The following is a 15,072-nucleotide window of genomic DNA, read 5'->3' as shown; positions in this document are numbered from 1 at the left end:
GTGAGGGAAGGGCAGAAAGTGATGGAATGGGAGACTGCAGTTCTTTGCTATGACTTATTAAATTTGACTTTTAATTATATGTGTGTATTACTTTTATAAAAATTGATACTGACTCCTTAAAAAGAAAAATCCTGCCAGTCCACCAAACAAAAAATTCCAGGAGTCACTGAACTAGATGATTATCAAGGTCTGTTCTGCTTTGAGACTTATTTGATTTCCTCTTGTCCCCTAGTGGAGCTGTTGTGTGCTGGGAAACTTCATTTATAAGGCAAAGGAGAATCATTTCCAGTCTTACTATACCAATACTCTAAGAGTTTAATGGTTTTCAGTTTTGCAAACACATGTCCTTTTATTAACCCAATATAATTTCCTCATTCCATTTTCATTATTATTTTCACCTGCTTCTGAAATTTGAAATTCAGATGTATTTCTTACCCGCTTAATTTTTTTACTAATCAGTTACTTTCCACTTAACATTAAAATTTTTCCATGACAGATTTTCTTAAATGTCATTGTTTTTTATGATTGCAAAAATATATGCTTACTGTTAAAAATTTGGAAAACACAGAAAAGTATAAAAGAGAAAAGTAAAATCCACTCTCTTTTGATGACCCATAAATAGCCCTTTGAATATTAAAATATAAAAGATACTTATATATCTTGCCAGTCTTCCTACTGGGCATATTTAATGTCTACATTTATTAAATTTTTTTAACAAAATAGGTCTTGACTGTTCAGCTTTATAACTTTTTATTTTCTTAACAATGCTTTTTTTCTCTCATCCTTGGAAATTCTTTTACAATATCATTTGATTATTTGATTGTTTCACATAGGAAAGTCCATTACTTTAGGTTATTTCTAATCATTGACTATTACAAACAATAATAAATATCCTTGAAGGTACATCTCTGAATACATTCAGGCTGCTTTACTTAGGGTAAGTTTTCATAGTAGATGTGGTAGGTCAGGGTGTGCATATTTTTAAGGCTGTGAAAAATTATAGTCACAATTCCCTCTAGAAAAGTATACCTGTTGCATTCTGGCCAACAACTTGGGAATATTAATTTCCCCATCTCTTCAACAACAATGGACATTTTTAAAATAAAATTAAAAACTCTGCCTTTTAGTATGTGAGAAATACAGTCCTGGTTGGGTGCTTAGGAGTCATCTTAGGGATACTCTGGTGCATAATTGGTATATTTTCTATAGCATATTGTTGACATCTAGGATCATTTCACATATTAGGATAAATCATAAGAAAGTGCCAATACTTGACAGTTTTTGACCTTACAAAACTGTTAATTTCAGAAGCTTCAACCTAATAAATGTATTTGTATACTGGGGAAGGTATCACAGGTTAAGAATTGGCCAAATTGCCATTGTCTTTTAAAATAATACTATTGGCTCTACCTTCAAAATGCAATCACTTCTTGACAGAGTTCCCAAGATGGTGGAGTAGGAAGATCCTAAGCTCACATCTTTTCATGGGCACAGCAAAATTACAACTATTTTCAGAGCAACCATTGATGAGAAAGACCAGAATCCACCAGAAAAGATCTCCTACAACTGAAGATATAAAGAGATGGTTAGGAGGGGCAGAGTCACAGTACAGTCAAGAGCCACACCCCAGGGTGGGTGACATACAAACAGTAGAATAATTACAATTGCAGCAGCTCTCCCCAAAAAGCAAGGGGTCTGAGCCCCACATGGGGCTCCTCAGGCGAGGAGTCTTGTACTGGGAAGATGAGACCCCAGAATGTTTGGCTTTGAAGGCCTGCAGGTCTTACTTTCTGGAGACCCAGAGAGGTGTGGGAAATAGAGACTCCACTCTTAAAAGGAGCACACAAAATCCCTCACATTCTGGGACCCTGGGCAGAAGAGTAATTTGAAAGAAGCCTGGGTCAGATCCACCTGCTGATCTTGGAATGCCTCCTGGAAAGACAGGAGGCAACCAGAGTTTATCACCTTGCAGGCTTAAACACTGGTGGTAGGCATTTTGGGTTGCTTGTTTTACAAAGTGGAAACTGGTGCTGTGAGGCACCAGTTGGAATCCTCCCTCTTGCTTATTAGTCTTAGGACCTAGCCCCGCCCCTCCCTGCCCACCAGCCTCTAAGCACCTGGGACGCCTTGGGCCAAGCAAGCAGACTGGCAGGAACACAGCCCCACCCACAGCAGGCAGGTTGCTCCAAGATCCCTTGAGCCCAGAGCCATCCCTGGACACAGCCCTGTCCACCAGAGGGCCTAGGACCCTGCCTCAGACACCAGCATGCAGGCACCAGCCCCACACAGATGAAGAAAGAATATTAAAAGCAGCAAGGGAAAAGCAACAAGTTACATACAAGGGAACTCCCGTAAGTCCATCAGCTGACTTTTCAGCAGGAACTCTGCAGGCCAGAAGGGAGTGGCACAATGTATTTAAAGTGTTTATTTATGAAAGGGAAAAACCTACAACCAAGAATATTGTACTCAGCAAGGCTTTCATTCAGATTTGATGGAGAGATCAAAAGTTTTATAGACAAAAAACTAAAAGAGTTCAGCACCACCAAACCAGTTTTACAAGAAACGTTAAAGAGACTTTAAGAGAAAAGAAAAGGCCACAATTAAAAATATGAAAATTAAAAAAGGAAAAAGCTCATCAGTAAATGCAAACATACAGTAAAGGCAGGAAATCAACCACGTACAAAGCTAGTAGGAAGGTTAAAAGACAAAAGTAGTAAAATCATCTGTATCTGCAATAAGCAGTTAAGGGATACACAAAACAAAAAGGTATAAAATATGATGTCAAAATCATGCTCACTATCATTAATCATCAAAGAAATACAAATCAAAACCACAATGAGACATCACTTCACACCTGTCAGAATGGCTATCATCAAAAAGAACACATAACAAATGCTGGTGACCATGTGGAAAAAAAGCAACCCTTGTATACTGTTGTTGGGAATATAAATTGGTGCAGCCCCTGTGGAAAACAGCAGGGAGTTACCTCAAAAAACTAAAAATAGAACTACTATATGGTCAGCAATTCTCCTCCTGGGTATATATCCAAAGAAAACAGGAACACTAAATTGAAAAAGATACATACACCCCCAAAGTTCATAGCAGCATTATTCAGCATTATTTATAATAGCCAAAGAAGATGTGGTATATATATACACAATGGAATAGTACTCAGCGATAAAAAAAGAATGAAATTTTGCTGTTTGTAACAACATGGATGGACCTGGAGGGTATTATGCTTAGTGAAATAAGTCAGAGAAAGACAAATACCGCATGCTATCATTTATATGTGGAATCTAAAAAATAAAACAAATGAATGAATATAACAAAAGAGACTCACAGATACAGAGAACAAACTAGTGGTTACCAATGGGGAGAGGAAGAGGAAGTGGCAAGATAGGGGTGACAGATTAAGAAGTACAAACTACTATGTATAAAATAAATTAGCTACAAGGATATATTGTACAGCACAGGGAATATAGCCAATATTTGATGATAACTTTAAATAAAGTATAATCTATAAAAATGGTGAATCACTATATTGTACACTTGAAACTAATCCTGTAAATCAACTATACTTAAATTTTTTAAAATCCAATCATTTCTCACAACTTCTACTGCTACCACCTAGAACTAGACATAATCATCTCTCACTGGTGTTACTGCAGTTGTCTCCCAACTGGTCTCTCTCTTCTACCCCTGTCCCATTTGGTGTACTCTCTACACAGCAGCTGCTGTAATCCTATCAAAATGTGAGCAGTCACTGCCCTGCTCAAAACCCACAGTACTTTTCCATTTCACTATAAGTCAAAAGTTAGACAATGGCCTGCAAGGCCCTAGACAATCCATTTAGTCCAAATCCACCTCTCAGCTCTCACCTCCTTGTCACCCTTCTCCAACCCAGTCACACTGGCTTCTCTGCTGTTCCTTAAGCACAGTATGTTTGCCCCTGTACCTGGAATATTCTTCCCAGAGATAGTCACAATACTGACTTCTTCACCTCTTTAAGGTTTTTCTTCAAAATCACCTTCTATCTCACCATCTTACTTAAAATTGTAATCTCCCAACACTTCTCATCCGCATTCCTTGCTTTACTTCTCTCCTTAGTATTTATCATCACTAATATACCATGCATTTTACTCTTTCTTGCCTTTTTTTTTTTTTTTTTGCTATCTGCCCCCATCCTTCCACCCCCTTGCATAAGCCCCATGCAATTAAGGATTTTGTTTTGCTTCCCTCTGTATCCTCTGTGCCTAGAACAGTGCTTGACACATACTCTACTCAGTAAATATTTGTTGACTGAATGAGTCCATCTCCCTTCTATTGGCTCTTATCCTTTAAACATAATCAAGTCCAGTCTAGTCTGCAACATTCTTCCCTTAATCCAACTCATCCCTCAAGTCAGCTTTCTCTTTCCCTCCACCACCTCACTTCTTAAGTTATAAGCTCAATGTTCCTACTTTCTTAACGTTTGCTGTTTAATCTCTTAATATTCTACTAAGTCTGTTTTCACCAAGGATATTTATGAACCCCAAATTTTCAAACCAAATCACCATATTTCTTCCACTATAAAATGTACCATTAGAGTTTTACGAGGTTTTGCCAGAGGGATAAAGAGTCTATGGGTGGGAAATATTGTAAAGTGCATACCAATTCCCCGAAACATTACACTGTGCGGCAGGAGTAGAAGGTAGGAGGTGGTGTGCTAGAAGAAAAATACACCACCTCTTCTCATTCTCCCTCTTGCACCTTTGGCACTTCTAGAAACTGTGCAGCTTTGGGCACTCTTTCTAGAAACTTTGATCTCAAAACACTCTCTCCCTTGGCTACCATGTTCGGATTCTCCTTGGCTTTCTCCTATCTTTCTAAGCTTTCTTTCTGAATCTCTCTTCTTAAGTCCTTTCTCTTCCCATCCCTTTAGAAATTAATGTTGGTGTTTCCTAAGATTCTGTCCTTCATCCTCTTCTGTTTTCATTCTCTCATTTCCCAGGATGACTCATACTTTAAATGCTCATGCTGTCAACCACTGACTCCATGCGCCAACTCCAACTCCCATTATCTCTTGATTTTGGCTAGGTCTCTCTAAGCTCTAAGCCAAAATTTCCAGAAACCAACAGAATATCTCTGCTTTGGTGTCCTATAAACATCTCATATTTAGTATGTGCCAGAATGAACTTGTAATCTCCCTCCTCCCCTGCCAAATTCATTCTCCCTCCCCCATTCCTAGTCTTATTTTTAAATATTTATCAAGTCAATCATCCAAATCTAAACTTGAGGATAAATCTTAACATCTCCCTTTCCTACCCTCCCAACAAACCACCTAGCTCTCTACCTCAGACTCTATTTAATAAATATTGTTTAAATCCAGCCCCTTCTTCGATGCCTTAGTGCAGGTCCCCATCGTCTCTCACCTACTGGACTATTGCAGAAGCCCAATACTAGCCTATCCCCATTGCTCACCAACTTCTTGGTTCATTCCCTAGACTGCTGCCAGAGTGATCTAACAAAGCCAAGTCCTATGACCACTAAGTATGATGATAGCATAAGTGAAAATACTTTGCTGCACTCTCCTACACTCTTGTGAAAATCTGTAGCTGTACCCTAAAAGAAATGGGTTTTTTCCCCAAATGAAATGTCAGTGTATTAGCATTAGGAAACGACACTAATGTCCAGCATCATCTCTTCTGAGACAAGGCATCATGACCAGGGGCAAGTAAGCAGACGCCTTAATTGGCTCTCCCAACACCCATTAACCTGGGACCAACAAAAACACACTATGAAAAGGGAGCAGCAGGGTGTGATGGGAGGGGAGAGAGAACTCTTTGGAAAGCCCTGAGTTTGTTATTTTGTCTTGCTTTGTTTTGTTTGTTTGTGTGTTTATCATTGCCTCTGTGAACTGATAATGTAACCTCTACCCTAAGTATAAACAGACTTTAGAACTAATCTCCAATAAAAGGCATTAATTACTCAGGCAAAGTGTTAAACAGTAGAACAGGAGGTCACTCCCCAGTTCACTTACTGGAAGTGTGCTTTCATTGGGAAGGGTAAAAAGTAAGAAAATGGGCCCAGAGAGGGTCCTTCCTGAATGCTTTTATGCCTATGGACAAAACATTGATAGAATTCTGACAGCCCTGGCCCCTCTAGCCTCTGAAACATGACTATACGGCAACAGGACTTCTACCTTCCTGGATCTGAGTGAGCATTCTTGGCTAGAGGATTGAGATGTCTTCCTCCACAGAGAAGGGGAACTAGCATTTGGTGATTGCATTCTTCCAGGATTCAAATGGAATCTAAGGGAGCCAAGGGTAGACCATGCATTCCCCATCTCCAATGCTGGACTGGGTTGGATGTCCCCTAATGCTTCCTTAAATTCTTTTTAAACTAAGATGAAAAACACATACATTCATTTGTGCACACATACAGAAGGAATCTCTTTTCTTTCAAGGATAATGTCTTAGATTAATTTTGCAATAAAGTAGAAAGAATGATGGAGGAAAATCTTGCCTCCAAAATAGATATGATGCAGGAATGAGAGGGAAGTTTTACTTTGTTTATTTTTTGGTTAGATAAAAGAGGATGTTGATAAAAGTGGAGAAGAAAACAGACCACAGAAACCAAAAATGTTGTAGTTGAATGAAAGTTTATATTGGAGATAATTAAGGAAAATTGAATCAGCGATGTAGAGAATAACCTTAGGAAAATGATCTCAAAAAATAAAGGAAGGAAGGAAGGAAGGTAGGAAGAAAGAAAGGAAGGAAGGAAGGAAGTTAAATGGATGGAGTCAGTTCAGAGATAAGAGATCCAAATAATAGGTCACTGAAGAAGAAAAGCAAATGAACAAAGCAGGAACAAATTAAAGTTATGACAAGAGAAATCTTTCTTACTCCTAAAGAGGTCCTGAATTTGGAAATCAAAAGGGTTTACCATACATATTATAAGCAAATCTGTGAAAGGAAGCCTATATTCAGTTGTCTTACAGTGAAAATTATGTCAGGAATAGAGACCTGAAAAGTTCAGGCTGAAAAACAGTTGTCCTCAAACTTCCTTACAGCATCAAACTTCTCAAAATAATGGAGGAATATCTCCAATTACTTGAAGGGGATAAGATATCTATATTCAGACAAGTTGTCATGCTCTTACCACACAGATGCCCCTTCTAAAAAATGACATTGGTATGCCTACCAGATCATTATGAAAGGAACCAAAATTAAGAACTCAAGAATGGGGAAAGACATAATGAGAAAAGAACTGTATTAAAGTCAAATTTATGCTAATGGGTATAGGGTTTCTTTTCGTGGTGTTAAAATGTTCTAAAATTGACTGTGGTGATGGTTGCACAATTCTGTGAATATACTAAGAAAAACAATGAACTGTAGACTTTATGGTATGTGAATTATATCTCAAAATAATAAGATCAACAACTATGGGTTTGAATGTCAACCTCAACACTTACCGAGAGACTTTGAGTAAGTCACTAAACCACTCACTCATTCCTTAGTTTCTCATTTGTAAGAGACAGTACCACTTCAAAAAGTTGTTTGAGAATTGAGTTAACATCTGTGAGGTGATTAGAACAGCATGTGGACCAATACACACTATAAACCTGCAGGTTAACGAACTAAGCCACTACCTCTCCCATGTATTAAAAACATTCTGTATTGGTTTCCTATGGCTGCCATAACAAATTACCACAAATCCACTGGCTTAATACAACACACTTACTCTTACAGTTCTCAAGGGCCAATGTCTGAAATTAGTTTCAGTGGACTGAAATCAAGGTATAGGCAGGGCCACTCTTCCTTTTCCAGCTTCTTGATGGCATTCTATGCATTCCTTGGCTTGTGGACCCCTCCTTCATATTCAAAGCACAGCACCTTGCTACAGTGGTTACATTGCCTCCTTTTGTGTCAAATCCCCCTCTTCCTCCCTCTTATAAGGACATCAATGATTGTGCTTATGGCCCACCTGGATAATCCAGGATAATCTCCCCAGTTTAAGCTCCTTAATTTAATCACATCTGCAAAGACTCTTTTTCCACATAAAGTAACAATCATAAATTCTAAGGATTAGGAGCTGTAATCTTTGTAGCCTACCACAGTTACTATATCAACCAAAAAAGAAGAAAAACGAAATAAATTTGTGAAAAAGCCCTTATGATTATTTCTAAACTCACCAAAATTAAGCAAGAAAAAGAAGACATTAAGCAAAAGATGGTATCAAGAACATTTTACACAGTTTACATTAGAAAATATGAGTACTGCACTATTACTTTCTACTTACCAACTCTTGTCCACTGGAAACTTTTTGGGTAGTCCTCACACTCCCTTTTTCAGTGCAATGCCTAAAAAATTATTTTGCTGATGACACACTGATTCAGATGTCTTTTTGTGCATGTGCCTGAGTCTTTATCCAATTGAGTAATCCTGTTCCAATTTTATAGTTCAGAGATTCTGAACCCTGCCTCCATAAATCCTACCAACCACACCCACCTCCTGGCTCTGCCATGGGCACTGGGGCCTGCCATGATTCCTTGGGAGGGACAGACTTGGTAATTTTCACTTACACCATACTTCGATACTTTCTAAAGTTATGTAGCCATACTAGGCTCAGCTGCCTAAGATGTTAACTTTATCTCTTCTTTCTTCTTCCTTAAGACTTTATCGAATTACTTCTTCTTTGCATCTACTTTACTTCCTTTTATAGTCCCAACTCTCCATCACCCCTACCCTTTTCTAATAAAACACAATAAAAATGATTCACAACTCATTCTTTTTCCTGGAATGAAAATTCTCATAGGTAACAATAAAGGTATACAAAAGTAAATTCAGATATACTATAATTTCACATAGGAGAAAATTATGGTTGAGGAGGAATTACCATATAATTGAAATGATTGGATAGATTTATAAATATCAATTTTATACCTTAAAAAAATAGAATACATCTTTTTTGTTGTTTTTTGGGGTTTTTTTGTTTTTTTATGTGGGATTATTTAATCTTGATGGATAATCTTTGAAGACTCTGAGAGATAGGACATAATCAATCATACTATTTTCTAGATTACAGATTAAATTTAATACAGATTTTTAAAAAACTAAAGACATGTAAACCTAAAAGTCTTTCTATTAAAAAAAATTTGAGAATGTTTCTAACCTGATTGTTCTTAGAGCTTAGAAAGGAAATGTGTTGATACAATCAAAGGACAGTAAACAAATAAATCATCAGAAACCAAGAACTGTATGTCTGTCTATCTCTCCATTTTCTCCTTCTTTTTCATTTTCATATTTTGTTTCATTATAGGTTACTATAAGATATTGAATATAGTTCCCTGTGCTATACAGCATAAACTTATTGATTATCTATTTTATATATAGTAGTTAGTAAAAAACAGAATACACCTTATTCACAAGTGTCCACAAACTTATAAAAATTCACTACATGTTTAAGTACAAAGACACCTCAGAAATTATAAAGCCATATTCTCTAATCATTGTAAAATAAAATGAAAATTTAATTAACATTAATGATTTTTTAAAATGACAATCACTTGGAACATTAAAAGAATTATTAGCCTGATTTAAAGAGATAATAAATGCAATATCAAACTTTTTTGAAAATATAACACCACAGATAAAAATGTATTGGATCTATTCATAGCTGTAAATCTCTGTATAAAAAACTCTAAGAGAAGATTTCAGAAAAACTGTTGCAAATATAGCAGAAAAATATGAATATCTTTACTTTATCAAGAGCTCACATAAATTAATTTAAAACATAAAAGCCAAATAAGTAATAAACAGACAATGGATGTAAAGAGACTATACAAAAGAAGAAGCACATTATGTGAAAAATGTCAAATTCACTGGCAATTAAACAAATGCAAACTAAAACAACATAAAAGTGGACAAGATTATTAAAAAAAAAAAAAAATCACCTAAGCCGTCAAGGATACAGCAAAATAGTAACTGCTTGTGGGAGCATGAAGGGCCCACCATTGGGAAAGCAACTTGGCAATAGTAATCAAGAACTTTAAAAAACAGTTACAAGTTTTAATCCAGTAATTCTACTTCTGGGACTCTGTCCTCATGCAACCCTACGTATGTAAAAACTTCATGCACAAAGATGTTTACTGTAAATGGAAACAACCTAAATGAGTAATAACAGGGAAACTGTTAAATAAATTATGTGACTATAAAAATTATGCTGACTATGCTGTAAGATGGAAAATTCTTGCTTCACTGCTACACTAAAAGTCAGGCTTTAAAATTGTATACGTATATACATATATATCACAATATCACAATGCCATCTCATAATTTTTCAAAACCCTAGTCAAGTAAGTGCTAAAAGAGAGAAACAGCCCAGGCATAGTAAAAGGAACTGCAAGGAAATACACCAAAGTACTGCCACAAGTGATTGTTTTTCTTTTTCCCTCTAATCTCATTTCATGTTTTCTTTAATGAGTATGTGCCATAATACTTACAACCTCATGGACATAAAGGAACTGTCCATTATTCTTATGAACCAGAAGGAAACACCTCTTTAGGTAGGGTGGGTACCACCATTGTTTCTGGGTGTCTAAAGTCATTTTGATATTCTAGCACAAAAACTGCAGAATGGAAGTATGTTAGGCAAACTCCTGCCTTTCTCTACTCCAACAACTTCTTTTTCCCTCATTAATTCCCTCAATTTTCCAAACCTAAAGAAATCCCATTGGTCCTTGCTGCATTCACTTTCCTCCTTTGCACCTGGAATCATTCCTACCTTACTTCTGCAGTGCAGACAATGCCCCAGGCACACTGCTGCCAGTCTGAGTCCTGAAACCTTGCTAGCTGCAGCTCCCTGGCACTCCAAACACTCAGCAAAGGGTTCTGGGGCAACCAAATGAGCTGCTCCAGTAATTCTCAGGTTGGAGGCAGGGAATGAAAGCAGCTTAGGGACTCTTGGAGCCACAGAGAAAAGGTGGGAGATGTTTAGGAAATCTGACACAGGACCTTTTTGGAAGTAATAACAGTGTGCAACAAAGATTCAGATTTGTTTCTTGTAGGCAAATTCCGGGACATATGTTTACCGAATGAACAAATGAATTGGGTTTCCCATCATTCTGCAGTGACACAGCTGATCAGCAGCTATATAGATCTAAAATTCCCCTCCTTGCCTATTACTAGCTGAGTGATCTTGGCCAAGTAACTTCCCTCCACAGCTGAACCTATATCACAGAGTTTTTTTTGGTGAAGGTTACATGAGATAATGCATATAAAAATTACAGTGCCTGGTACATAATAAATAATCAATGTTAGCTATGATTATTAGCACTTCAGAATCTGGCTTCAGAGTCAGTTGTATATATATCCGCCTTCCTCACTAGACTGTGAGCAAACTGTTTATATTACACACATCTGGCGTAGGGACTTACAAATGGAAGACACACAATAATATTTGTCAAATGGATTTGAGGGTATGCCAGGAAGACAGAAGGGAGAGTGCTGGAAACCAATTTAATGTACATTATGATTTTATCCATGGCCAACCTCTGTGGTGCTTGTTTTTCTTCTGTTACCAGAGTACACTGTCTCAGACTATGAGGTTGGCTGCTATAAAATGGGGCTGGTGGGACACTATTTCTGGAACCAGATGTTCTGTTCAGAGATTGTGAGGTTGTGCTTTGAGGCATCTAAAATCTCCAGTTTGGTCCAGTAGTGGGGACAGAAGTTCAGTCAGAGCTGGACTGGCCAAACTGGGTGTCCAAGCATGGGGTCACATCAGCTCTGAAGATGACCCACTTAGAAAAGATGCATTTTCTTTTTCAGTGTGTTCACCTAGAGGGATGTCTTTGTATATTGCACAAAACACCAGCAGGTCTCCACTGCAAACTTAAAGGTCCCCTTTTAAACTAGCCTCTTGACCCTTGGATGAACATTAACTAAAAAAAAATTAGCTTACTAAATATTTATTGAGTGCCCATTATGTGCTAAACACTGTGCTAGACACTGCATATCCAAAGGTGATAAAGCAATTATAGTCAGGAGAAGGTTGGGAGGCGATGCAGAAGGCAGGAGTGTGGACAAGTATGACAAGTGCCACCTAAGTGTACGTGGTGAGGTGTCGCAGAAACATCCAAGACAGGGCCTAATATAAGGCTCAAAGGGTTGGAGAAGGCTTAAAGGGAGGACTAACAACCAAGATGAGGTTTGAAGAAGTGACCATGACAGCTAACATTTATTGACCACTTACTATATGCATCAGGCCTGTTCTGAGAACCCTGCATGAATCCCACATTTAATCCTTACAACAACACTGTGAGGTAGATAATATTATTCTCTTCATTTTACAGATAAGAAAACTGAGGCTCACAGTTAGTAAATGGCGGAGCTTGGATTCAAACATGGGCAGCTTGGTTCCAGACTACAGGGGAAGGAGAGGGTCAAACAGGGCTTCAAGGAAGAGGCAAGTGCTTTGCAACAGTCTAGAAGGGAAAAAAGAAGTTCCCCAAGTCCCTTGAGGAACTGAAAGTGACTGGGGGTAGGGACAGAAATTGAGAGATGACTGGGCTCAACCTACAGGTTAGAAGGAAAACCAGAGGCAGAGGATTTCTAGTCTACTCTGGACTTTCAAAAACCAGCTGTGTGATTCCTGTCACCTAACCCCTCCTGGCTTCAGTCTCTCCCTTTTGTAAAAGGCAATAATAATACCTAGCTCTACCATAGAGAATGGCCATAAGCACCAAATGAGAAAAATGCATGTAAACTTGATAACAAAGCAAAAATTCTTCCCCAGACTTGAAATTCCATTAGTATCATTTCCCGAGTGGCTTCAAAAATTTGCAAACCCAAATCAAGGGACAGTGGCAAGGGACTTTGAAGCAGATCAAGAGGGTAGGAAATAGACCCACGGATCCTGTGTCCATCATCTCCATCCAAATCCACCACTTACTGTGTGATCCCAAGACAAGTTACTCTCTCACTACCTCAACTCCATCATCTGGGAAATGGGGATGATAATGATAGCACTTACCTCATAAATTGGTGTACGGAATAAATAACACGTGTAATACGCTTAGAACAGCTCCCAGCACAGAGTAAAAACTTAGTAAAGTTAATAGCTATCATTACCATCATTATTAAGAAATCTGTTGGCTACTCATCCCATTCCTCCACATTCTATGAGATAAAAACGTGTGGGGATATTAGAAGCTAGAGCAACCCTACACAACCACACTGCTGCAGACATTCCTCCTGGCTCCCATGGGCTGGCAAGCAGCTGGCTCTCTGTCCTGGCAGAAAATGCCCAAAAGAGGTAAAAGACAGAGACTGCACACCATCTGTACAAACCAGGCTGCTCTCATACTTTTTAGACAAAATCTAAATATAGTCAGTCAGATGTGCCTCACTTTTTTAAGATAAAACTATTCTTTTTCGTACCTACACCCCTTCCTTCCCTCCCCCGATACACATACACGCTCCCCCACACCTCCCAAGAAATTTTTAGTCTTTTGCAAGACACACTCTGGGGTACTGTTGTGACAGCCTCTTGCCACATTAACTTCTCTAATTCCAGGCAGAGAAGCCTTTGTTAATTTCACAACAGGAAAGCACACAGGAAATTCAAGAACAAAGCAAATCTACACACGGAGCCCAGTATCTTCAAGCAAATGCGCTGAGGTACTGACCCGAAGCAAGACGACTCTGGACTATAAATCAGGCAGCTGCCTCCTAAACTGCAAGGGGACGGAAGAAATCTTTTGCCTCTAAAAAACCAGATCTCAATACCAATTGCTAATGAATATTCATGAGCCGCTCCAGTTTGCTCAAAAGCCACCCTTGACTCTAAACCCAGGGATCTGCTTCCTAAAAAGTATCCCGAAGTTCTTTCTCTGCCTCCTCTCAGAAGGAGAGGGTGGGAAAGTGTATTTAGGGCATTTTGCCTCTGGCTCTTTCAAGTACTTGCTTTTGGTCTGGGCTTTTGGTTTTCTTTTTTTTTTTTTTTTTTTTTCTTTTTTTGGTTTTGTTTCGTTCTTAAGGATTCAGATCAAATCAATTTTGCTCTTACCCCTTCTATCTTCCATAATTGGCAGCTTTTGTTTTCTTCCTCTTTTGCTCTTTATTTTTCAGCCTCTGCTTGCTGTGGTCGGTCTTAGTGAGAGAGGTACTCAAGGAACAGAGATATAACAGACCCTCGGGCTCGTGGGAGGAGCTAAATTAGCCTGCCCCGTTTCGGAAGGAACCTCAAACCCTATGTCTTTTTCATTGACTGGAAAGGGCAGACTGGCTGAGGAGTCCAGCGGCTCATTCCCCTAAAGCTTCCCCGGGTTGTAATTTTTTATATTCTTGAAGTAATAAATGTTCAATTATCTCTTTTCAGCTCTCTCCCTCTCCCTTTGTTACATAAATCCATTTTCCCCCTTGAAAAATGAGTCTTGATTGCAAGCAAAAAAAAAAAAAAAAAAGCCTATTTACTTTTTGCAATTTCGAAGCAAGATAACAAGAAACTTATTACCTTGATACCCACTGGAAAAACTGTGGGACGCAAGAACAGTTCTTCCCACCCCTTAAAGCTGATCGCTTCTGGTCCCCTGATGAGCAATCCCTTTTCGAGGCTCATTACACCAGAAGAGCGGCGAGGCACCCAAGAGAAGGCAGGACGCCGAGGCAGGAAGAATCGTGGTATTGGTCAGGAGGCAGGGTGGGACAGCAGCGGAGGCTGCTCGCCGGGAACAGCTGTCGAGCTGTACTGATGCACGTTGCCCATCTTGCCCAAAGTTTGACCTCCCAGCTCTGAAGTCTTACAAGCAAGAACTGCCAACTCAAGCTTTGCCAAGATGACCCAAATAGAGATGAGAAACTGACCAAAACATTTTAAAATTGTGTATACGAAATTGTTTTGAAATCAGGACAAGAGCTAACCCTCTGAGAGGAAGGTAAGTCCTTGTGTCTCAAGGCTGCCTGCCTGGGGAGCTTCTCCCTCCATGAGGCTGTCACAAACCTTAGCACTTTAGGTTTGAAAGAGACCTCAAACATCTAGCCTAAGCAAGGATAGAGATGTGCTAAGCTACACGTTCATGTTCAAACAGAG

At 38.7% G+C, this 15,072-nt stretch overlaps 1 protein-coding gene across 6 annotated transcripts in view; it reads right to left on the bottom strand.

Annotated features, from left to right (window-relative positions):
- Positions 1–14,746, bottom strand: part of ENTPD1 (ectonucleoside triphosphate diphosphohydrolase 1) — an 85,812-nt gene extending 71,066 nt beyond the window's left edge. For 4 of the 6 annotated variants that reach the window (XM_064488295.1, XM_031461482.2, XM_064488296.1 and 1 more), the window contains exon 1: positions 14,050–14,298. Coding sequence is in view for 2 of the 6 variants with exons in the window: in XM_010974365.3 (XP_010972667.1) it covers positions 14,050–14,065 (16 nt within the window). In the remaining 4 variants the exon portion in view is untranslated. Of the gene's footprint in view, positions 1–14,049; positions 14,312–14,496 lie in introns of those variants that run through there. The other 2 variants (XM_010974367.3, XM_010974366.3) reach the window with 2 other exon arrangements.
- Positions 14,747–15,072: the final 326 nt, after the last annotated feature.

The sequence above is a fragment of the Camelus dromedarius genome, chromosome 8, assembly GCF_036321535.1.
Source record: "Camelus dromedarius isolate mCamDro1 chromosome 8, mCamDro1.pat, whole genome shotgun sequence".
NCBI classification, from domain to species: Eukaryota; Metazoa; Chordata; class Mammalia; order Artiodactyla; family Camelidae; genus Camelus; species Camelus dromedarius.
The sequence above is the reverse complement of the archived record's forward strand: the minus strand, read 5'-3'. Positions and strand labels throughout refer to the sequence as shown.